General features: G+C 38.4%; 1 protein-coding gene across 1 annotated transcript in view; it reads right to left on the reverse strand.

Moving 5' to 3' along the window:
• The window catches only part of ptpn9a (protein tyrosine phosphatase non-receptor type 9a), a 167161-nt gene that overhangs the window by 20859 nt on the left and 119398 nt on the right, over positions 1-26904 (reverse strand). Inside the window, exon 8 of the mRNA XM_069902806.1 lies at positions 20223-20313. Coding sequence (XP_069758907.1) covers positions 20223-20313 — 91 coding nt within the window. The remainder of the gene's footprint in view (positions 1-20222; positions 20314-26904) is intronic.

Here is a 26904-nt window from a genome sequence, read left to right on the forward strand (position 1 = left end):
CTGCGGATGACAGTAGCAAAATTAATTCTGAGGTGTATAGAAACATCTTATCTGTTCAAGTTCGAGTAAATGTCTCCAAATTCATTGGACGGGGCTTCATCCTATAGAACAAAGATCCCATATATACTACTGAACCAATAAAGGAGTTTTTCCAAGCTAAAAACTGGAAAATTCTTGAATGGCCAACTCAGTCATCTGATCTAAATCAATTGGGCATGCCTTCCATGCCCCTGAAACAAATCAGTAGAGGCCGGGCCGAGAATCACAGAGAAGATACTCAGCACCTGGTGATGTCTGTGAATCATAGACTTCAAGCAGACATTGCAGGTAAGGGATGTGCAACAAATCACTAAACATGACTGCTTTAATCTACAGACTATTGGTATGTCCCAAATATTATGGTGCCCTGAAATGAGGGGACTATGCATAGAAAGTGCTGCAATTTCTACAAGGTCAAACCAAAATGCATACAAATAACTCTGAATAAAGTCTGGAATGTGCACTTTAATCACATGTGAATTGTTTGATTACAAATTGAAAACTGGAGCGCAGGGGCAAATAAAGGAAAAAAGTGTCTTTGTCCCAAACATTATGGAGGGTATTATGCGTATCAGGAGAATGTTATTTTGATGAGTTTTATATTACGAGCAGGGTGTAGCCTGGAGAATCTAGTTCCACGATGGACGAGTCACGTGATGGAGTAGTGGCCAGTTGGGAAAACCAGCCCTCTCCAGGAAAATAGGAAAAAGTTAGGAAAAAGCAAAGCATAACAAAAATAAAATAGAAGAAATAGAAGATAAAGATACAGAGAAGAGAAAGAAGATGGCTTCCGAGAAGGAGAAAGTAAAAACAACTGGAAAAAAAGAAGCAGAAAAGTTGCCGGAGAAGAAAGAAGAAGGCCTTACCTGCACGAAGGAACAGGACGCTGTGGTGGCGAGGTCAGTGCCTGCCCTGCGGAGTCACGACCCACCAGCCGGTGCACTACAAAAATGGTTCTTGGAGCCAAACAAAAGTGCACAATCAAAGGAGAAAGAGGACACCGGCGGGAGGGGGGCTCAGCAGAGGAGCAGGCTGTCACAGAGTGAACAGTTGAGGGACGCCCGACACCAGGGCGCTCAGCTGGAGGACAAGGAAGGCAGCAGAAGAGGGAGATGTGGGAGATAGACAGAGGGCTGACCGACAAGAAGATCAACGTCAGGAAGCACCACAGACTTTAAATCTTTCAGTAACACATTAATTTGTGTTGCCATCTTTGATTTCCTTATACTTTTTGGATTTCTGTCCAATAAAGGGTCCAGAACACAATTAAAATCACCACTAACTAAGACATTTTCATTAGCTTGAGTTAACAGTAAAAAAGCTTCTGAAATAAACCGCTCATCGTCTATAATAGGGGCATAAAGATTCAGCAAAGTCCAAGATTCAGCAACAATTTTCCAGTTCACTCTTAATACTCTGCCAGCATCCCCCTCGGAAGATTCCAATTCAAATGGTAAATTTTTATGAATCAAAATCGCTACTCCTCTTGTCTTAGAATTAAAAGAAGAAGAAAAAACATGACCAACCCAATCTCTTTTCGATTTCAAATGTTATTTTTCAGTCAGATGTTTTTCTTGTAAAAAAGCAATGTGAAGTTTCTTTTTTTTTATATAAGCCAATATTCTCTTTCTCTTAATTGGATTATTTAATCCCTTAAAATTAAAAGTTGCAAAATTCAATTTGGATATCTTTTTAACTACTAATATATTTACATACTATAAAATAATGCTCCCCTCTATAATTCTTCAAAAAAAGGGGGGAAAGAAAACACCCCCTCAAAAAAAAACACAAAAACATTAATTTTGTGGATAGTCATTTTGTAATATGGGACCCTTTAAAAGCTTATTTAAGGTGGCAGATTATTAGTTATTCTTCGAAAGTTAAGAGTTAGAAAATCAGATTGCTGAGTTAGAGAAAGATTTTCAGAAAGGTGTAACAGAAGATAAAAAAAAAGCTGCATTAGCGAGGTTGAAATTACGTTATAATACTTTACAAACTTATCAGTTTGTGCGCTTAATTAATCGATCTAAACAACGTTATTATGAGTTGGGGGAAAGAGCTCATAAGGTACTTGCTTGTTAATTGAAAGCTGAACAGGCATCTCGGACTATTAATGCTGATAAGAAGAATTCAAAAGTTACTTATAAACCTCAGGAAATTCATGACTAGTTTTATTCATTTTATCTAAAATTATATACTTCTGAGGGGAAACAGGATAATGGTTCTATTGACTCTTATTTATCTAAATTAAAGTTACTGGTATTGGATGGGAATGATGCTCAGGAATTGGAATCTCCATTTACGGATTTTGAAATTAAGGAAGCTATTCAGGAAATGCCTAATGGAAAGTCCCCAGGGGATGATGGATTCCTTGTGGAATTTTATAAACTTTTTTATGATGATTTCTCTAATGTATTTGGAGAAGTGTTGAATCAAGTTACTGAAGATCAGAAGTTACCAGAATCATGTTCAAGTGCTTTAATAACTGTCATACCAAAATAAGATAGAGATCCATTAAAACTGTCTTCATATAGACCTATTTCTTTATTAAATGTAGATTATAAAATTATAGCAAAAATATTAGCTAATAGACTTGCTATATATTTACTCAAATTGGTACATATTGATCAAACAAGTTTCATTAAGAATAAAAACGTATCAGACAATATATTTTGATTAATTACTTTGGTCAACGCATACTGAAAGCAACCTAACCACCCTATCTATGGTGGTTGCATTAGATGCAGAAAAAGCTTTTGATTGGGTTGAATAGGAATTTTTATTTAAAGTAATAGAGAAATTTAAATTCGGCCCTATTTATTGGTTGGGTTAAGGCTTTATATACGAACCCGATTGCTAGGGTGGTGACAAATGGACAGATTTCTTTACCATTTAAATTCACTTGTTCAACTCGGCAAGGCTGCCCATTGTCACCAGCCTTATTTGCGCTGGCTATTGAACCGTTAGTTCAGGCTATTAGACAAAATGATGAAATTAGAGGGATGAGGGTTAAGAATGAAGAATATAAAATTAACTTATTTGTGGACGATGTGTTGATATACTTGATGGAAACGGAACGATCATTGAAACAATTGCAAGAGTGTTTGTCGAAATTTGGAGAATTATCGGGAAATAAAGTTAATTGGGACAAAAGTGAAATTTTACCAGTTGGAGTGGGAGATTATTCTGAATTAAAACTATTACAAAATTAAGGTGGACAAGTAAAATTAAATATTTAGTATCCATAAAATGTTTATGGATACTAATTATCAATCATTATATCAATTAAATTATGTGCCTATATTAAGATGGATTAAAGCATATTTGATTAAGTGGAAAGATCTTCCATTAAATTTGATTGGTTGGGTTAATTGTATTAAAATGAATATTTTTCCTCGAATTCAATATTTATTTCAGTCAATACCTTGTTTACTTACAAAGGGTTTTTTTTTCAAGATTTGAATAAAGTAGTGCAAGAGTTTTTATGGAAAGGTAAATTAGCTTGAGTGGCGTTGCATAGACTTACATGGAAGTATGCATTGGGCAGACTACAGTTACCTTTTCAAAATTTTTATGAAGCGGCCCAGTTAAAGTTTTTTAGTAGATTGATGGATTTAGATCAGCCTCCTAGCTGGGCTGAAGTGGAGATGGCATGTATTTCTAGGGTTGAGGTACATGAATTTATATTTCGTTGGAATTTGATTTTATTACAGCAATATCATATGCTGATATTTAAACATTTGTTAAAGATTTGGATTTAAAAAAACAGGGTGTTAGGATCGAAAGATAAATTATCAATTCTAACTCCATTGTATAACAATCAACTTATTCCTTTTTCAATGTTTAATAATCATTTAAACATTTGGGACTCTAAAGGTATAAAGACAATACAAGATTGTTTTGAAGAGGGGCAATTTCTTTCTTTTAATCAATTGAGAGAAAGATTTGATATACCTGTAAATTCTTTGTTTGTGCATTATCAACTTAGAGCTTTGATAAAAGATAATTATAGTAGAGAGATGATTTTACCTACTTTGTCGAGATTTGAATCTTTGATTTCCTCTATACCGAAAAAGGGTTATATTTCAGTTATGGATAGTATGGATAAGTCAGATTAGGAGAAATCTAAACTTAAATGGGAGAGTGATTTAGTATTTCTTTTTCCCAAAGATGATTGGGTGACTATGTGTCAGGAAAATGTAATTAAATTGACTAATGCAAGATATGGAATGGTTAATTATAATTTTTTACATCAATTATATTTGACCCCAGAAAAGATTTTTAAAAAATATGGGTTTAGTAATTTGGATTCTTGTTTTAGATGTGGCTCATGTATTGGAACTTTACTACATGCCGTTTGGACTTGTGTTAAAGTTCAATCATTTTGGCAAGGAATTAAAGTAGTTTTGGAAAATATATATAATTTTATAGTACCATTAGATCCAACAATTTTTGTTGTTGGGAAATTTGTATCCGTTCAGGCGAATGGGATTGGACAAAATTTAAATTGCTTTTGTATGTTTGGTGTTATCAGTAGCACGTAAATGTGTTGCTAACACTTGGAAAGATGACACTGAGATTAATATATTACGCTGGCATAATGAATTGAAAGTATGTATTGCCATGGAAAAAATTACCTATAATTTACATGATAATTATTCCTCTTTTGTTAGTAAGTGGTCTCCGTATTTGAAATATATGCATTTAGATATACTTTGAAATGTTATTAACATTTATAAAATTTTCTTTTTACATATATATAATCTATATTTTTTTTTGCTCCCATTAAGGGAGCTGGCTTTAGGGGTGGGAGGGAGGGGTGGGTTCTTTTAAAAATTTTTTTGTTATTTGTTTTGGGGTTTTTTATATATATCTTTGTAAAATATTTTTTTGATTATTACTATACTGTATGTCATGTTTTTTCTATCTTTTAAATAGTTTGAAAAAAAAGAGGAATCACACAACAGATGAGCAGCCCAGGAGGGGAGGCCCAGCAAGAAGAGGCCCGACAAAGAGATACAAGCAGCTCATCAGGAAAAACAGAAAAGACACAGACTCAAAGAAGAGAAGAAGACACAAACACAGGTACCGACACAGAAGAAGAGGAAGAAGAAGAACAAGATCTTCACAGAGAAATAGAAGGTAAAACTGATGGACAAAGAGAAATAAAAGGTAAAACTGATGAACAGAATATAAATAAAGTATTTTTTGAAGAACAAATGAGATCACTAAAAGAATGGTCATCATTAGAATTTAGTGCAATTAAAAGGAAAATGAAAAGAACAGAAGATAAAATGCAAAGGTTAGAAATGGTAATGAACGAAATGGGGAAAAGAGTAGAGAGTGTGGAAGAGCAATAAACGGTTATAGAAATGGAAGTAAATGACAAGAGAAAAATTGGAAGAAAGTGACAAAAAATCAAAGAGACACAAGAGTTGTTATCTCAGAAAATTGATATGTTGGAAAATTATAGTAGGCGAAACAACATAAAAATAGTGGGTCTGAAGGAGGGTGAAGAAGGCACAGACATGAAGGAATTTATAAAAGGATGGATCCCGAAAGTCCTGGGAATGACAGAAATGCAGGAAGAAATGGAAATAGAAAGGGCACACAGAGCACGAGCTCCCAAACCACAGGCACATCAAAAACCAAGATCCATCTTAATAAAATTTTTGAGATACATGACAAGAGAAAATATATTGGAGCGGGCAAGAAATAAAATTAGAGAAGACAATAAACCATTGGAATACAAGGGTCAAAAAATATTTTTTTTACCCAGACATAAGCTTTGAACTCTTAAAGAGGAGGAAGGAGTTTAATACAGCGAAATCAATTTTATGGAAAAAAGGTTACCAATTCATATTAAGACATCCAGCTGTGCTTTAAATATTTAGACTCGGGGAGCAAAGCAGACTGTTCTAGGATCCAGTGAAAGTGCAAGAATTCGCAGAACGTTTGCAGGACAGGAGAAGAGATGTAACAAGAATGAAGAACAGAGTCACGTGATGGAGTAGTGGCCGGACGGTGAACTCCAGCCCTCTCCAGAAAAGTCGGGAAAAACAAGAGAAAATACAAAGGCACAGAAATACAAGTTAAAGAAAAGTGAGTATAAAGGTGGAAAGAAGATGGAGACAAAAGGAGAAAAATCAAAATCAACGGAAAGAAGAGAGGAAGAGAAGACAACGGAGGAAAAAGGTGAAGGCCTTACCTGTCCGAAGAGGCCCGCTGTGGAGAGAGGGCCCCACTACCTCAGGTCGGTAGAAAAAGAACTACAACAATGGCTCACAGAGCCGAGTAAAAGTGCGCAACCGCGCATGCGCGACTCCTCGCGCATGCGCGATGCACATGCAAAAAAACACACCGACGGGAGGGGGGACCAGCTGGGGAGTCGATCTCCACAGCCGGCAACGACAGCTGCAGAACACCTGCAGCAAGAAGAGACCACAGAAGACAATGGAAACAAGAAAGAAGAGGAGGAAAGGGCAGCAAAGAAACAACAGATGGTCAACCCAGAGGAAGAAGAAGAGGAAGAGTACAGTGAAATAGATAAAGGGAAAGGCAAGGTAAAGGATATACTTGCTCTTGTTAGAGGATACATGGAGTCATTTAAAGAATGGCAAACACAGGAATTCAATGATTTAAGAAGAAGAATAAACAACACAGAAGAGAAAATAAATAAAATGGATATGACCTTAACAGAAATGGGGAAAAAAATGGACAAGATGGAAGAACGGGCAATAGCAGCAGAAATGGAGGTAGAAGACTTAAAAAAGAAATTGGAGGAATCTAATAAAAAAACTAAAGAGACACAAGAATTACTAGCCCAAAAAATAGATATAATGGAAAATTATAACAGAAGAAATAACATAAAGATAGTGGGCCTTAAGGAAGATGAAGAAGGCAAGAATATGAGGGAGTTTATAAAAGAATGGATCCCTAAGGCCCTAGGATGTCCAGAACTACAGCAAGAAATGGAAATAGAAAGGGCACATAGAGCATTGGCCCCTAAACCACAACCACAACAAAAACCAAGGTCTATTGTAGTAAAATTCCTAAGATATACTACAAGAGAAAAGATACTGGAGAAGACAATGGAAAAAGTAAGAGAGGGCAACAAACCACTGGAGTATAAAGGGCAAAAAATCTTCATTTATCCAGATATAAGCTTTGAACTCCTAAAGAAGAGAAAAGAGTTCAATATAGCAAAAGCGATTTTATGGAAGAAAGGATATAAATTTACACTGAAGCATCCTGCGGTATTGAAAATATTTATTCCAGGACAACAAAACAGACTATTCTCGGATCCAGAAGAAGCACGAAAATTTGCAGAACAATTACAAAAATAGACTGAGGGATGAAGACGGGTAATGAGAGCAAAAATTATCACGATTGATATGTATGTGGGTAAAGACAAAAATAGACTGAGGGATGAAGAAGGGTAAGGAGGGTAAAAATGACCACGATTGATATGTATGCGGGTAAAGAGGTATAAGAGTGAATAGAGACAATGGGCATATGTGAAAGTATCTGTAATTAGAGGAAAACATAGAGAGTATAGACAAGAATTAATAAGAGAAGGTAATGGAATAGAGAGAATAAGGAGGGAACTAAAAGAGTGACCTTTGTGACATATAAAAAGCGAAATCTTTTCTGGGGGGGGCGGGGTGGGGGAAAAGAGCGGTCACTGCAAAATCAGTTGACGCTTGCGAGTGGATTCGCAAATCCAAATGGAGAGGGGAGATGTGGTTGTCCGACAAGGGATAAAGGGCAACTCAGGAGGGGAAGGGGAGATTGGGGATAAAGAAGATAGAAATAGGAGAATAAGGAAAATGTTGGATGTTGTAGGAATGTTGTCTGGTAAAGAGTTGAAAATAAGAAAACAGAAATGGAAAAGGAGGAAAGGTAATGATGGAAAAACGGAAAGAGAAGATAAACAAAATATAAAATGGCTACGCTGAACTATATGACTCTAAATATTAATGGAATACATAACCAAATTAAAAGGAAGAAACTACTAAATTTACTGAAAAAGGAAAAAATAGATATAGCATTTGTCCAAGAAACACACTTAACTGAATTGGAGCACAAGAAATTAAAGAGAGATTGGGTAGGACATGTAACAGCAGCATCGTATAATTCAAAAGCAAGAGGAGTGGCTATATTAATTAGAAAAAATGTGCCATTTAAAATAGAAGAGGAAATAATAGATCCAGCAGGGAGATATGTTATGATAAAATGTCAGATATATTCAGAGCTTTGGAATCTACTTAATATATATTCACCTAACGAAGAAGATCAAAAGTTTATGCAAGATATCTTTTTGAAGGTAGCTAATACGCAAGGGAACATACTAATAGGAGGGGATTTCAATCTGAATTTGGATCCAAATATGGATAAAACGGGGAAAAAAATTAACAGGAAGAACAAAGTAACCAAATTTATAATTAAATCAATGCAAGAAATGAAACTTGTGGACATATGGAGGAAACAAAACCCAAAAGAAAAGGAATACTCATACTACTCGACTAGACATAAAACATACTCAAGGATAGACCTATTCCTGTTATCAGCCCACATTCAAGGGAGAGTTAGGAAAACGGAATATAAAGCTAGACTATTATCGGACCACTCACCCCTGTTATTGGCAATAGAGCTAGAGGACATCCCTCCAAGAATGTATAGATGGAGATTAAACCCCATGCTACTTAAAAGACAGGATTTTAGAGAATTTATTGAAAAACAATTAAAAATGTACTTTGAAGTAAATACGGAATCAGTGGAAGATAAGTTTATACTATGGGACGCAATGAAAGCATTCATTAGAGGGCAAATAATAAGTTATGCAACCAAGATGAAGAAGGACTATAACCAGGAAACAGAGCAGTTGGAAAGGGAAATAATAAACATAGAAAAAAAATTAGCAATAAAGGAAGATACAACCAAAAGAAGAGAATTGGCGGATAAAAAAATAAAATATGAAACATTACAAACATATAAGGTGGAGAAGAATATAATGAAGACAAAACAGAAATATTATGAACTAGGTGAAAAAACACACAAAATCTTAGCATGGCAGCTTAAGACAGAGCAAACTAAGAAAATGGTATTGGCAACAAGGAAAAAAGACAAACAAATTACATATAATCCAAAAGAAATTAAGGAAAACTTCAGAGAATTCTATGAACAATTATACCGAACCGAAAACGAAGGGAAAGAAGGGAAAATAGATGAATTTTTGACTAAAATTGAACTACCAAAACTACAAATAGAGGAACAAAATAAATTAACAGAACCATTTGGAACAGTAGAAATACAAGAGATAATAAAAAATTTACCAAATAATAAGACACCAGGAGAGGATGGACTCCCAATAGAATTCTACAAAACATTTAAAGACCTAATAATACCGCCCCTCCTGGATGTAATCAACCAGATTGATGAGACACAAAACTTACCAGATTCATGTAAAACAGCAATAATTACAGTGATACTAAAACAAGGGAAAGATCCACTCTCACCAGCGTCATATAGACCAATATCTCTGCTAAACACAGATTATAAGATAATAGCTAAACTATTAGCGAACAGATTAGCAGAACAGGTACCGAAAATGGTAAATTTAGACCAAACTGGATTTATCAAAAAAAGACGCACAACAGACAATATTTGTAAATTTATTAACTTAATTCATGCAGTAGAAGGAAATAAAGCACCGGCAGTAGCAGTTGCTTTAGACGCAGAGAAGGCCTTCGACAGAGTAGAATGGAATTACTTGTTCAAAGTATTGCAAAAATTCAGTTTACCGGAGAAGTATATTAATTGGATTAAAGCATTATATAAGGGACCGTTAGCGAAAGTGACAGTAAATGGACATGTATCAAAGCAATTTAACTTAAGCAGGTCAACGCGGCAGGGATGCCCACTATCACCATTATTGTTTGCGCTAGCTATAGAACCACTAGCAGAATCGATAAGAAGAGATAATAATATAAAAGGAATAAAAATAAAAGACAGGGAATATAAAATCAGTCTGTTTGCGGATGATGTGATAGTGTACTTAACAGAACCAGAACTATCAATAAAAGAACTATATAAGAAATTGAAGGAATATGGAGAAGTGTCGGGATACAAGATAAACGTAAATAAAAGTGAAGCAATGCCTATGAATAACGCGGATTTCTCAAAATTTAAGGAGGAATCCCCATTCAGATGGCAAACGCAGGCAATAAGATACCTAGGTGTGCAAATAAACAAAAATCTAGGCCAATTATATAAACTCAATTACAATCCACTAATGAAAAAATTACAGGACGATTTAGAGCATTGGAAAGAGCTACCACTAACACTGATAGGAAGGATAAACTGTATTAAAATGAACATTTTTCCAAGGATACTATACTTATTTCAGGCATTGCCAATACAACTGACAGAAAAATTCTTCAAAGAGTTAAAGAAAATAATAAGGAGATTTTTATGGAGAGGGGGGAAACCAAGGATAGCACTAGATAAATTAACAGAATGGTATAAACAAGGAGGCTTACAATTGCCAAACTTCAAAAATTATTATAGAGCCGTACAATTAAGGTACCTATCAGATTTTTATCAAACAAGGGAAAAACCAGACTGGACGAGACTAGAATTAGATAAAATAGGGGAAAAGATACCTGAACACATATTATATAAATGGGACGAAAAATTGGTACAACATAGAACTTCTCCAGTATTACACAATCTCCTCAATATATGGAAGAAGATTCATGTAGAAAGAAATAAAATAAATTACCAAATACCAAAACTAATATTGACGCAAAATAAGCTACTCCCTTTTACAATAGACAACCTTGCCTTTAGAAAATGGGAAAAAAAAGGGATTAAAAGAATAGAAAATTGTTTTTCAGGAAGTAGATTCTTATCCTTTGAACAAATGAGAGATAAGTACAATATAACTGGAGATACAGCGCTGGCATATTACCAACTGAGATCCTACTTGAAAGATAAATTAGGAAACAACTTGAGTTTACCAGAGGGAAGTAACCTTGAATATGTGATTACAGATACAATGTTAATCAAAAGATTTATAAAAAATATGTATATTAAACTGCAAGAAAAGGAGAATGAGGAAACAAATGGTAAAACTAAACAAAAATGGGAACAAGATTTAAATATAAAGATAAAAAAGGAAACATGGGAGAAGTTATGCTCTGGAACGATGAGAAATACAATAAATACGAGGCTGCGTATGATACAATATAATTGGTTACACAGACTAAACATTACACCGCAAAAGTTAAATAAATGGGACCCAACAGTATCTGATAGATGTTTTCGATGTAAAAAAGAAAGGGGAACAACAATTCATGCAATCTGGACATGTGAGAGAGTAGAAAAATTTTGGGATGATCTCAATCAGATATTAAATAAAATAACAGAAAACAATATACCAAAGAATCCAGAGATCTTTCTCCTAAGTAACATAAAAAATAAAGAATTTGGAATTGACTTGGAAGATGCACAAAAAAGATTTGTCAAGATAGCCCTAGCCGTAGCAAAAAAATGTATTATGTCAACCTGGAAATTGGAAGATAATTTGAAAATACAACAATGGTATATAGAAATGAATAAATGTATTCCATTAGAAAAAATAACATATAGTTTAAGAAATAATATTGAAATATTCGAACAAGTATGGGAGCCTTACATTAAATACAATAGCGAAAACCTACCGGGAACAAACATTACCTAAGTTGATGGAAGGAGAAGAAAAGAAAAGAATGGACTCAGTAGAATTTCTGGTGTATTTCTGTTGAATGACAACATTGTCTAACTGAATTAATGCAACCTAGATTGTATACCTAAAATGGATGAGAGGGGGGGGGTGGGGGGTGGCTTGGGAGGAGGGAGGGGGTGGGGAGAAAAAGTCACTGTAAATGTGTGGAAAAGAAAAAGTGTATATCATGGCTATTGTGATTTATGGTGTGAAAAATAAAAAATTAAAAAAAAAAAAAAAAAAGAATGAAGAACAGCGATAAAGTATATATAAAGATGTAAAACAATGTATATGTAAAGAACTAAAGAGGGAAAAGAGAAAGGAAGGAAGGGAGAAGGGGGAGGGAAAGAAGAGAGAGAATTTTGTTATATGTGTTAAAAAAAGTGTTTTCTGGAGAGGGCTGGGTAGAGGGGGAATAACTGTCACTGGAAAACCAGTTGACGCTGCAAACAAGATCGTAATCCAAATGTAAAGGGGAGTTGTGGTTGCCCGGCAAGGGATATGGGGCAACTCAGAGAGAGGGGAACTTTTAGGGTTAAGGTATTAGTGGATGTGTGAACTGCGGGGTACTTTATGTCTTAAATGTGTTGTCGTACATAAAGTGTAATAAGAGAAAACTAAGAGATGAAAATGGGGAAAAGGGGATGGAGGTGTCGAAGAGGTGGAAAAGAGGTGTATGCAAGATATAAGATGGCCATATTGAACTATATGACTTAAACATTAATGGAATACATAACCAAATTAAAAGGAAGAGGCTACTAAATTTATTGAAGAAGGAAAAAATAGATATAGCATTTGTGCAGGAAATGCATCTAACTGAAGCGGAACATAACAAACTAAAGAGAGACTGGGTAGGACACGTAATGGCAGCATCCTATAATTCAAAACCTAGAGGTGTAGCCATACTAGTTAACAAAAATGTACCAATCAAAATAGAGGAGGAAATAATAGATCTGGCAGGGAGATATGCAATGATAAAGTGTCAGATATACTCAGAATTTTAGAATTTGCTCAATATATATACGCCTAACGAGGAGGATCAAAAGTTTATGCAAGATTTTTTTTGAAGATTGCAGACACACAAGGAAATATATTGATAAGAGGGGATTTTAACCTTAATTTGGATGTGTTGGATAAAACTGGACAAAAGACAAGTAAAAAGAATAAAGTAGCCAAATTTATGGTTAAATCAATGCAGGAAATGAAACGTATGGATATATGGAGGAGGCAACACCTAAGAGAGAAGGAATTTTCATATTATTCGAGTAGGCACAAAACTTACTCAAGGATTGATTCTGTAAACTTATTAATCTAATCCATGCAGTTCAATGAAATAAGAAACCAACAGTGGCAGTTGCTCAAGACGCAGAAAAAGCCTTTGACAGAGTAGAGTGGAACTACTTATTTAAAGTATTAAAGAAGTTCAGTCTACCAGAAAATTATATAAATTGGATTAAAGCATTGTACAATGGACCGTTGGCGAAGGTAGCGGTAAATGGATATGTATCGAGTCACTTTAAATTAAGTAGGTCAACGAGACAGGGATATCCACTATCCCCCTCAGTGTTTGCCTTGGCAATAGAACCTTTAGCAGAACTGATAAGAATAGAAAATAAAATAAAAGGGATAAAAATAATGGAGAAGGAGTATAAAATCAGTTTATTTGCAGATGATATCATAGTATACCAAACAGAACCGGAGGTATCAGTAAAAGAATTACATAAGAAATTGAAGGAATATGGAGAAATATCGGGGTACAAGATCAACGGAAATAAAAGTGAAGTGATGCCAATGAGTAACGCGAATTATACAGAATTTAAAAAAGAATCACCATTTAAATGGCAAACACAAGCAATCCGATACCTAGGGATCAGGTTAGATAATAACTTCAGCCACTTGTACAAACTAAATTATCAGCCACTAATAAAGAAATTGCAGGAAGACTTAGAACATTGGAAAGAATTACCGCTAACATTGATAGGGAGGGTAAACTGCATTAAAATGAACGTGCTCCCAAGGATACAATACTTATTTCAAACGTTACCAATTCCTTTAACAGAAATTTTTTTTTAAGGAAGTGAAGAGAATAATAAGGAAATTCTTGTGGAAAGGGAGGAATCCAAGGGTAGCATTAGATAAATTAGCAGAGAGGTAATAATCAAGGTGGTCTCCAGTTACCAAATTTTAGAAATTATTATAGAGCCGCATAATTAAGGTATTTATCAGATTTTTAACCAGACAAAGGGAAAACCAGACTGGACCAAGATAGAACTAGATAAAATAGGGAAAAGGTACTGGAACATATACTTTATAAGTGGGATGAAAAGCTGGTGCAATATAAAAACTCAACAGTACTGCATCATTTACTTAATATATGGAAGAAGATCCATTTAGAAAGGAAAAGAACGAATTATCAAATACCAAAATTACAATTGACGCAAAATCTGCTAATCCCTTTTACAATAGACAACCTTTCCTTTAGAGAATGGGAGAGAAAAGGAATCAAAAGAATAGAAAATTGTTTTTTGGGAAATAATTTATTAACATTTGAACAGTTGAAGTACAAATATGGAATAACTCATGGTACAATGTTTGCATATCATCAAATGAAAGCTTATTTAAAGGATAAATTGGGAAACAGCTTGACATTTCCTGAAAGAAGCAGCTTTGAATATGTGATTACAGACACAATGATAATTAAAAGATTTATAACCAACATGTACATTAAGCTGCAAGATAAGGAAAAGGAAATAAACTATAAACCTAAGCAGAAGTGGGAAAAGGATCTAAACATAAAGGTAAAAAATGAAGTATGGGAAAAGTTATGTTCTGGAACTATGAAGATTACAATAAACACAAGGTTACGCATGATACAGTATAATTGGTTACACAGGGTATATATATCTCACTCCTCAAAAATTAAAAAAATGGGATTCAACATTATCGGATAGATGTTTTCGCTGTAAGAAGGAAATGGGAACAACATTACATGCAACTTGGGCATGAACAAAAGTGAATATGTTTTGGGAAGAACTAAATCAGATACTAAATAAAATTACAAAAAATAACATACCAAAAAAACCAGAGATATTTCTTTTAAGTAACATAAGAAGTAAAGAATTAGGCCTAAAATTGGATAAAGTGCAAAAATATTCATTATGATAGCCTTAGTGATAGAAAAAAATGTATAATGTTAACTTGGAAAATGGAAGAGAGCATGAGAATACAGCAATGGTATTTGGATTATTTTCCTTTGTGTGAAAATATTGTTTTATGGTTTTATTGTATTGCATATGTTGAATATTTATGGTTTTGGAGGGGGGTGGGTAGAGGGGAGGGAAAGGGGAGAAAAGACCACTGTGTAAATTTAATGAAAAACGTTTGTACATATTTTGGTTGATATGGTTCATCGTGTGAAAAATTAAAAAAACATTAAAAAAGAGAATCTAGTTCCACATGATCCAGAGGCAGGAGGGCTGAAATCTCCAATTTCCATTAAACCTCTACCCCCGAGTCCCTCTCTTTCCTTATCCCGCTGTCTCCTTTCCTCCAGCCCCCCATCACTTTTCCATTTAGAGAGCTATCCTCTCCCCTTCTACTCTCTCACCTGTGACCTCTTACCTGTTAGCCTGTGCTCCTCTCTTGCCCCTTCCTCCCTATCCTTCCTTCCCCCATCTTTTTATTCAGACGCCTGCCTGTTTCTGCTCATCCTTGACCGAGGGCCAAAGGTCCCAAATGATCATCGGCCTTTACTTCCTGTGGCCTGCTGCATGACCTGCTTCTCCAGCATATTTGTGCGCTGTGGGCTGACAGGACCATTTGTGGTGGAGGCATCAGCCCTGTAAAGCTTTGATTAGTGTTACAAGGGATGGCGAGCACATGTGTTTCCATCTCTGTTGGAATTTCGCAAGGTCACCGCCAACCAGCTCCCGTAAATTGTGAAAATGCTTCCCGATTCATGGCGTTTCTTTCCTGTTGTCATCAGATTCTTAACTGGACCTCACACTGACAGAAGATAATGCCCTTGCATGGTTTTTTTTTCAACTGGAGTGTCACACAAGATGCTAGAGGCACACAGCAGGTCACACAGCATCCATAGGAAGTAAAGGGTAACCAATATTTTGGGCCTGAGTCCTTCGTCTGGTAAAAACAAAAACAGTTCAACATTTTTAACTGTACTTTTCCTCTACACTCCACACTGTTTATCTTCCTGTGATACTGTTCCCTGTTTATTCATTGCACTGTGGGTTGACTTGCCTGGATAACACACAAAATTAAGTTTTTTTACCACCTTCTGGTACGCGTGGCAATAAACAACTCAATTTAGGTGATCCATTTTCCAACAGCAGAAGGAAATGACAGGCCCACTGCTCATTCCAGCCCTCAATGCTCAAGCTTCAATGAGCTCAGCAGAGGTTTCAGGCTCAAGGGCTACCAGATGCCAACTTAACTGGAGAATGGAAATCATTGCATTTACATAACATCTTTCATGCCCATTTTTAGGAAGCTTCAATATACTTTTTGTACTTCAGTCACTGATTCGAAAAAGGAAATGCAGTAGCCAAATGGTATACAATAATCTCACCTCAACAGCAATGTGATAATGATCTGATAATCTGTCAGGAGGAGGATGATTGACCAGAGATTGCTCCACTACAACTATTTATGAGGCTTCATTTGGGACCTTGACTTACATTTCTGTCCAAATCCGTGGCCTCGGGCATGGCAACAATGTTACAGCTGATTCAAATCTTACAAGGAAGTGTAACCTAATTCCACTGGTTGGCTGGTACTTAGGTTCACCACCAAATAAGTTCAGAAACTTGGAATGTCAGCAACCCAGGTTAGGGAGTCTGCCAACACTAGACCTTTTCAAATGTAGCACCCTGGTAGCCCTCCTAGGACCAGGTGAGATTACTGGGTAATTGGTACCTCCCGCTCCTTTTAAACTGCAGGCTAATTTACATGCTAAAGTGATAACCCAGTGATTTAAGGGGAAAACCCGCCCTTGAGAAAAGTTCTCCCTGCCCTCCACTCCCGGCCCTCAGTTGCCCTCCCCCCCATCTAACTCCTGACTTGGCAGCAGGGATGCAGTTTATCAGACGCCCAAATAATTTTAACCCCAATCAGGCATGAAAACCACCTCAAAACCAGCCTAATAATGATGGGGGGGGGCATTGCGACATGCTGTTCTTGTTCTCATCAATGGCTCAATGCAGGAGCAATGGCCGTCTTCGTTACCCATAATCCCCCACACCAATGGAACCGCCTCTGGCAGAGTGGTTCCAGCAGTGTGGGGGATTATGGGTAAGGAAGATGGCCGTCGATTCTGCATTGAGCCAGCCAGGGGGTTCCTTGTGAAGCATGCACGCACGTAAGTGCTGATGTCACGAGATTTACTGAGTAAGCCATTTTGTCCTTTCAAATTGGCAGCAGAGGAGGATGCCCCAGTAAGTTTATCTGGGTTCAGACCACCTCCGAGGTAGGTCTGGGTCCCAGGTCGATTTTGACTGGGCTTGCTCAGTAGGATCTTTCAAACAGCCCAATCCCAAGGTCTTTAACTTAGTAAATTGCCTGTTTAACTCTGTTTTACAGGGTGATTTGAAAGAGCCTATTGACTTAAAGGAAGCTGTGTAGAACAACATAGCTGTTTCCAGCCAGAGAGAAAATGGTTGGGTGGTTTTTCATTAATTGTGAGTGTGATGAGCAACCAGGGTTATTCCACAGGTAATCAGTAGGTACCAATTTGTCAATCATGGGCCCTTCAGCCCACAATGTTGAGTTGACTGATGGAAACCTACTCCACAATCTAATTCTTCCCAACATCACACCCATAACCCTCCATTTTCCTTACAATTATTATAAGAAATCATCATTGTATTCTGCTGAAGAAATCACTCTGCTCTGCTGGATGAAACACAATCGCTTGAGGGTCTCAGCAGCATCAGTGAGAGGTAAAGAACAGGTGATGCCTTGGGCCTGAACCCTTCCTCAAGACTCCACCAGGAGCATTGCTTAAATAAGGCTCAAAGAATTATAGAGGAGCCTTTCCATCTAGCACACAGTATCCTGGACCAATTACCATCAAGAAGGAGGCACAGGACCATCAAAATAGCTTCTTCCCTGAGGCTGAGAGATTGCGGAACAGCATCCTGTAACCAAATAAATAATTTACACTTGTGTGTGTGTCCCTCTGTCCATCCATCCCCTGGAGAAATGCTCTTTCGACTGCTCACATATGTACAGTCAGATAATAAACCTGAACTTGAACCAGTTCTGGCCCCATTTTTCTCCCACTGCTGCTTGACAGAGTACCTCCAGCAGATGCTTCTTTTTGTTCCTGATTCCAGTGTCTGCAGTCTCCTGCTTTATTGGTAGGTGGTTTCAGCCACATTCCACAAGACTCTATAAATAGACCCCACAGCCCACTGTTTTGCACTGTTTAAATAAATAGGCCTTGATTTCTGAGTAAATAGACTTATTCCTGTAAAAAATAGGGCATTTAGTGTGAATCCTGATCCACATCCGACTCTGGGTGTGTTGGACGTTTGGACTAACAGAGCAGTGCCAACAGACGATCTGTACTGAGAGGAAATGCAACGCATATCCATACAAAACTTCCCTGCCTGTGGCCAAAATCTTCCCTCTTCCCCATCAACAAAAATATGCAAATGAGTCATTCATTTCATGGAAGTATTAACAGAAAACAGAAATATTCACCCAGTAAGGCATAGTGAGAGAAACGGAATGAATATTTTCAGTCTTTGATCTTTTGTCAGACTGTTGTAACTTTCCTTATGGAAAATCCATGACCAAAAATGCCAATTCTGCGTCTTTTCCCAGTTTAGATTTGGGCTCTTGCCATTCCTCTCACTGAACCTTCGCTGTGTCAGCTCATATATCAACAAGATTATAAGTAATTTACTGTATCCAATGGACTGAAGACTTGAGGTGTACATTGGGGATTCTGCTGCAAGGTTCAAGTTTCTTTTATAGTAGTTAAATGAACAATATTGTTTACTTTTGTTTGCCTGTAAAGGCACAAAAAGAAATGCATCCAGTCCATAAAAGAAAGAGGAGGAATGGATTCATTGTCCTGGATAAGAGGTTTTGAATACTTTATGGAGACTTCTACAGTCTGAAACATCAGACATGCTCAGGAAATTATCATTAATGCAGAAAGTAAGCCTGCTTTCCAGCCAGTCTTTCAAAGGGGCTCTCACTATTGCAAAGTGATCCAAAATGTTTTTCTCCCACTGACGCTGGTCGACCCACTGAGTTCCTCCAGCAGATTGTGAGCTTTTTTTGCTCGTGATCTTGTTTAATCCGTTGCAAGAAGATTGGGGATTCAAAGCATTCTCATTGCAACACACAGTTCACTACTTTTGAGACCCAATTACAAACAATGGCAAGGCCATGAACAAAACTATGCTTTGATAAATCTCTCAAATTGTCCTGTAATTTGATGCACTTATGTTGTTTCACTATTGGTCATTAGACATTCCAACCCTAACAAATACAAGGATAAAGCTTTTATTTGCATTAAATAAAGGTTTCCATGTAATCCTTCAAAGTTAATTAAAAGCACATATTGGTGCCACTGTCACTTTACTGATCTGATTTCAGCTGGTCTTTTTCCCCATGGGTATCAAAGGCAGAAAGATTTTTAACATTTTGTCAAGAGCACCAATATTGTCTAGTGAAATATACAAAAGTTTAGGAGAAACTCAGCAGGACACGCAGCATCAATAGGAAGCAAAAGGATACAACCAATGTTTCAGGCCTGAGCCCTTTGAATAAAAAGGTGGGGGGAATAAGCGCATGGGGTTGGAGCACAGGGCAACAGCCAAGAGGCCATAGATGGATGTAGGGAGAAAAAAAGTTTAAGAAGTTATGGGGAAGGGGGTAGATCTCTGATTGGAGAGGGAATGGGGAGGGGAGCTGGAGGAAAGGAGAGAGCAAGAGAGACCTCATAAACTGGAGACATCAATGTCATTGCCATTTGGCTGGAGAGTGCCCAGGTGGAATATAAGGAATTGTTCCTGTAATTTGTGGTTAGCCTTAATTGGTTTGGTAGTGCATGAGGCCATGAACGGACATGTTGTTGTGGGAATGGGGTTTGAATTAAAGTGGTTGATCACTGGGAGGTCTGGTGTTTCCCAATCAGAACCAAGGAAGGGCACCTTCTCACCTTGGTGATACCACAGGGCTATGGATATTTAAAAGCAGCCTGCACAGGGAAGCCTGGCAAAACTGGTCTGAGGAGTGATTAAAGAAGCAGACTAACTATTCCACAGATGAAAGACCAACGGTTTGGAATTGGAAACGGTAGTTAGAATGGAAACATAAAAGCAAACCACTCTCACTTCAAACAACCTGGAGCCAAGTAATGTTTCAGGTTTTAGCTGCCTCTTACCTCGTCGTGACTGATAGACTTCAACTTTACTCTGGTTTGGTCCAAGCACAGTACATCCCCATATCGATTCTTCTGCTGGTTGTATGGCTGTCTGTAAGCAAACAAAGATAAAACCATTAAAAATAAATCACCATCTTTATATGAAGGGTATCACGCCATCTCAGCTTGCTGAGCCAACTATCTGGGAGCTTTGTGCAGCGGGTGGGGGAAAACGACTTTGCCCCGTACTCCAGGAGGCAGGCCTGACTATTACAGAATGCGTTTAATTTAGAGATACAGCATGGTAACAGGGCTTTCCAGCCCACAAGCCGAAATACACCCATGTGACTGGGAGGTACATCCAAGCTCCTTTCAGACAACGCTGGATTCAAACTTGAGTTGTTAGCCCTGTAATAGCATTCAGCTAACTATGACCTTAACCTATAACCTTAGGAGTCCATGGAAGTCTCAGTTTCTCAGCAACTCCGAAGTGGCCTCCTCTACATTGGGAAGATTGAAAGTAGACTGAGAGATGGTTTTGTTGGGCACCTTCGCTCTGTCCAATGCAACAGCAAGGATCTCTCAGTGGTCAGCCACATCCCACTGTTCCTGGCCTCATGCATTGCCAAATCAAGGAACTTGCAAATCCATTTCAGCAGGTCCTGCAATTTCCATCAACCTCCTCCCCGGTCTCTCTTTCCACCACTCTTGCGTCTCCCTTCCTCCAGCCCCCTTCCCTTCCCTTTCCTATCAGAGAGCTTTCCTTGTTAGTCCTCTGCCTTCTCCATCATCTCATCATCTTTCTCTTCTATCCACCCAACTGTATCCTCCTGCTCCCCCACCCTCCTTTTCATTCAGGCAGCTGCCCGATTTTCGAAGGGCTCAGGCCCAAATTGTCTAATACCTTCTTACTTCCTATGGATAGTACGTGACCTTCTGAGTTTCTCCAGCACATTGATGAGCTGCACTGGGCCTGAGCATCTGCAGTTCTTGTTTACCTCCCTTGAGCACAGGAGGGGGCCTGATGCCAACAATGACCAGCCACGATCACACTAAATGGGACGGCAAGTTTGTGGGGTCTGGTGGATTACTGCTGCTCACCCAAATGACAATTAAAAAATAAACTGGACAGTTGATGCTTCTAAAAGAAACGAGAGACTGCAGATGCTGTAAAATGGGGGCAATGCAGCGGGTCGGGCAGCATCCGGTGAAAGGACATGGATCTTTGATGGGTGGCTCAGTTACCATGATAATGGATGGGAACTGCTGTTACTGTAGGATGAGTGTATGTGGGTGGTTGAGGGTCAGCACAGATGCAGAGGAATGAAGGGACTCTATCTCTCCAATAACAATGAAGGTGATTATTGCGCCTGTAGAGAGGGTGGTATGAAGGATATTTGCTCCCATTAGTCAAGGATAGAACGTGTGCAGAGGGTCTCGGTACAACTTTATAAAACATCATTTGTTAGGCCACTGCTGGAGTGTGTAGCTCTGGCCACCGCACTACAGGAGGATGTGATTGCAGAGGCGATCTGGCAGGATCTTGTCCTGGATGGGACGTTTCAGTTATGAGGAGAGACTGGTGTGTCTGGGTTTATTCTCCCTGGAGCAGAGGAGGAACCAAAATTACAGGAGACATGGCAAGAAAGTCTTCCCAATTGCAGAGATGTCCAAGTTTAGGGGTGCTTGATTTAAGATGAGTGATTCAGTGGGGGTGGGGTTGGGGACGAATCTTTCCCCCAGAGGGTAGCGGGTATCAGGAGTACACTACTTGAGTAGTGTTGAAGGCAGGTACACTCATATTTATGAGCAATGAATCATCTAGGCTTAGAAAACTACAGACTAAGTGCTGGTAAATGGGATCAGCGTAGAAGTTAGATACTTGGTGGCTAGCACAAATATGATGGGTCAAAGGGTCTGCTTCCATGCTGTATGACTCAAAAACACACATTGAGGCATCAACCAAACCGAGCAGCAGGATTCTACATACTACACATTTATAATAACAAACTCTTTGAACCCACAACAGATTGAGTTACCTTCCACAATTACTAAGCAAAAACCAAGCACTGTGTAACCGCACAGCAAGTAAACATTAAATGTGGCATTTTAAACCCACAGCTCAAAGATGGGAGTATACACACAATATTTAGCAATTAACAATTGCATTTTTTAACAACTCTCATTGCCTTTGACAAAGTAGGAACAAAAGAATATAGAACAGTACGTTGTGCCAACCTGCAAAAACCTTCCAAATAATGTGAGAAAGGGACAGTGGAAACAGGTTCAATACTAACCTTTCGTCAAGGTATGAGCAAAAAGCAGACAGGCTCCTGAATGAAAAGGTGGGGATAAGAGATGGGGCAGGGGAAGCAGCACAAACCAACAAGCAAGAAGGTCATAGGTGGTTGTGGGTGGGAAGGCAGAAAAGAAAAAAGAGAAGTGATGGGGGAGGGAGGTTAACTATCTGAATGGAGGAAGGGAATGGGTTGGGGGGGGGGCTGGAGGAAAGGAGACAAAATGATTGGGAGAAATCGATGCTAATACCAGCTATTTGGAGAGTGCCCAGAAGGAATGTTAGGTGTTGATCCTTCAATTTGCAGGTCACCTTGGTTTGGCAGTGCAGGGGGCCATGTCGGTGTGGGAAAGGGCTGTAATTGCACATTTAGATTCACTGTTGTTTTTAGTGCTTGAACGTAACATTTGGGTCCTATTTCTGTGTTGTAACCATTATGCTTCTGTTCATAATGGTTTGATATTTCCCTTGGCTTCTCTGCAAGTAGAGAAGAATGCCCAAACTAATGTCCCTCAAAACCCTGACAAAGAGCTCAGGCCTGAAACGTTGGCTGCCTTTTACTTCCTCTGGATGCTATATGACATGCACCTTTGTTTATTGTATAAAAGTTTGGTTCGGCCATATTTGGAGTGTGTGTGCAGTTCTGGTCACTGCATTATAGCCAGAGTCTATTTCCCAGTGTGGAAAGTTGAAACACTAAAGGTTTAAAGGTGAGAGAGGGAAGGTTTAAAGGAGATTCGCAAGCCAGGTCTTTTTTTTTCTCCCCAGCGAATGGTAGGTGGCTGGAACACAGTAGGAGACAGAAGCAGATGCAATGGAGGATAGATGAGAGCTTCACATGGAAGGCAGTGGATGCATGGAATGAACAGACAATGAAGACAGGAATGTGGACAGGAAAGCTTCAGAGGGATGTGGGACAAGCTCTGTTAGTCAACTTTGTCAGCATGGAAGAGCTGGGCTGAAAGCCCTGTTTCCTGACATATAGCAACAATTAGAGGGACTTGCAAGCAGGCAATAGAGGGATATGAATCAAGTGCTGTGAGATGGGATAAATTAGATTGGCATCATGGTTGGAGCATTGTGGGCCAAAGGGCCTGTCTGCCCTGTAATGTACTGTTCTATGTTTAATAAAATTTACTATTAAAGATTTTTGTTTAAAGATGATGCCAACTGAAGATCTAAATCAGGTATTAAATAAAATCACAAAAAGCAACATACCAAAAAATCCAAAGATCTTTCTTCTAAGTAATATAAGAAGTAAAGAACTAGGCCTCAAATTGGATGAAGCGCAAAAAAGATTTATTACGATAGCCTTAGCTGTAGCAAAAAAATGTGTAATATCAGCCTGCAAATCAGAAGAGAGCCTGAGAATACAGCAATGGTACATAGAAATGAATAAATGTATTCCATTGGAAAAAAAAATAACAATTTAAAAAATAACGTCACAGTATTCGAACAAATTTGGGAACCGTACATGGAACACAACAGAGAAGTCCTATCGCGGACCTCCACCCCCTAAAATGATAGAATGAGAAGACGAAATGAACTGACCCGGTGTGTAAAAGTGGATGACACAATTTTCTTGTTTATTTTCATTGTGTGATGACATTGTTTAATGGGTTTAATGTATCGTATATGTTGAATGTTGAGTGGGTGGGGAGGGGGGTGGGAAGGAGGGAGGGGGGAAAAGGGGGAAAAAAATGCCACTGTGTATATTCAAGAGGGAAAAGTTGGTGTGTATTTTGGTCCATATGGTTCATAGTGTGAAAAATAAGAAAATTTTTAAAAAAGAAGATACCAACTGTGCCCAAACAGACTGATCTAAAAGAGGACAGTTAATCACATGCCCAAAAAGTCATTTTAATGAGATGAAGAAGTGTAGGAGGAACCCAGCCGGTCAAACTGCATCAGCGGAAGCCAGTTAACATTCAGGTCAGGGACCCTTCCTTCTCCTGACTGGGATACAACTGGGCTTCTGATGGAGGGCTGCTGACCCAAGACTTCTCTCTCCACCAACAATGCTCAAGAGCTGAATTCTTCCTGCATTTTTCTGCCTTTGTGGATCTGCCTTTTTCTCAGTTCACACACACACTTCAACCTCGCTAATGTGCATTCAATCAGATAAACTCCCAACATCAGATTTCAATCTTTAAAGTTCTGTGAGTGTCAGAGCAAGAACAGTATCAGGTGCAAAGCAAAATGTAAAAATAGATCAGGGAGCAGGTTTTCTCACCACTGTGATCACAGGTTCATAATATGGAAATAGTGATGTAACATACGGTCCCTTTGGACTTGCTTTACAATATCAACATCAGATTACAGATAAGTAGTGCTTTAAGTTATGTGATTTTGCAGTAAGTGTGGGAACAACTACTACACCACTACAAACACATATGGGGGACACATTTTTAATTCAGGGTCCATGGTTGCCCCAACAGTATCTGTAAAACTATTGTAAAATTTTACTGTGTGTCCATTTTTCCCCCCCAGTCAAATACAAGAGCATCTCAACTGGAAACACCCTTCCTAGGAGCTACAAACTGCACATTGCCATTGCCAAAGTCAAGCAGACTCCATGCAGAGCATGATTTACATGGGTGCTTTGAAAGAAATTGCGCAAAGAACAGCTATAAGCCAATTTCATGTTTATAAGCCTTTTGCGTCAGCATTTTTGGAGGTAATGTATCCTTCCCAGCCTATTTAGAAATGATGTACAGTGAGGTGGGGTTCTGACTTTGAGATGTGCAAAGAATCACAGCACAGAAACAGGCCCTTTCCCATCTAGTGTGTGCCCAATTATTATTTTACTCACTCTCATTGACCTGCACATAGAGCATAGCCCTCCATATCCCTCCTCTCCATGTACCTATCCAAATTTTTCTTAAATATCAAAATTGAGCTGGCATTCACCACTTCAGCTGGCCGCTCGTTTCACCACTCCCGATGTGAAGAAGTTCCCCCAAATATTTCCTTTAAACAGTTCACCTTTCACCCTTCACTTTTGTCCTCTAATTCTTGTCTCACCCCACCTCAGTAGAAAAAAACCTCTATCTATAGGCCTTATAATTTTGTATACATCTGCCAAATCTCCCCTCATTCTTCTACACTCCAGGGAATTACCTTTCACAGTAACTCAGTTCTTCATGTCCCAGCCACATAGTAGTAAATCTTCTCTGCCCTCTTCTTGATATCTTTCCTGAAGTTAGATTACCAAAACGGAACACAACACTCCAAATTTGACCTCACCAATGTCTAATATAACTTCACAATAACATCCCAACTCTTGTACTCAGTACTTTGGTTATGAAGGGCAACATGCCAAAAGCTACCCTACCTATCTGTGATGCCATTTTCAGGGAATTATGTATCTGTAATCCAGATCCCTCTATTCTACTGCACTCCTCACTTCCCTACCATTTAACCTGTACAGGAGCTTGGCACTACTGGGTGTTCAGTCAAGAACATACACCCAATGTCTGAACCTGCAGGTCCTCTCAAACAGAGAAGGATTACTGTTACAGGAACACATAATCTCCAGGGTAAAACCATCTGTGTCAATGGGGTAAATCCAGGTTATGCTCCCCACCACTGAGTGAACAATCTATCACCTGGTAAATTCTGCTTCACCACGATAAGGAGAGCTGACATTGAAGAATCAAAAGGTAGGTGCCATTGTTATGAACCCTAGGTTGCCATAAGCCAGTTACTCACATGATAATAACCTCAGAGGTCAGAAAGATCATGAGGCCCTGTTGTTGCAGCCTGTGTCCCTAATAAGAATCACGATCAAGCAAGCTTTTACCCGTCTGGTTTCCGGTATGAACATGGACTGCGAAAGCGGGTCTTACCTACTTTTGCCAAATGCACATAGGGCCTCAGAAGTGCCTGCTGTTATTTCACATCAGGGCCATAATATATGCTAGACCAGTGAATTTAATCTGTTATGAATGGGTTTAAAAATTCAAAACATGCGAGTCCACAAATTCATGTAGCACCTGATCTGCAATCCTTATCCTTATTTTTTTTCTTAAATCTCAAATGGTTTTGAAATTGAATAGAATCCATCACAACCAGCTTGAAGGTAATTATCCGACCCGTTCAGACAACCTCGGAGCTGAACCTCAGAGTTAGCAGGGCCCACTGTATACAGCGTAGGTTCCCTCATAACAAGCCAATAGATGGCAAACTCTTGAGTTCTTTTCTTTACTACTGAAGGTTTGAGAGGTGAACATTCAATTCATGATTTCACCTTGCATTGTGAGAAAATGGGATATGTGGAGAAAGTCTCCACATTCTCTATCGCCCCTTTCACACTCGCAAGTGGGCCCAGGAATTAACGGTCAATCGGCCTTCAAAATGTCGAGCGTAGTGTGAAAGGAAAATCTTCTCCATCCGGTCGGAGTCAGA

Source organism: Narcine bancroftii, chromosome 11 (genome assembly GCF_036971445.1).
Source record: "Narcine bancroftii isolate sNarBan1 chromosome 11, sNarBan1.hap1, whole genome shotgun sequence".
NCBI classification, from domain to species: domain Eukaryota; kingdom Metazoa; phylum Chordata; class Chondrichthyes; order Torpediniformes; family Narcinidae; genus Narcine; species Narcine bancroftii.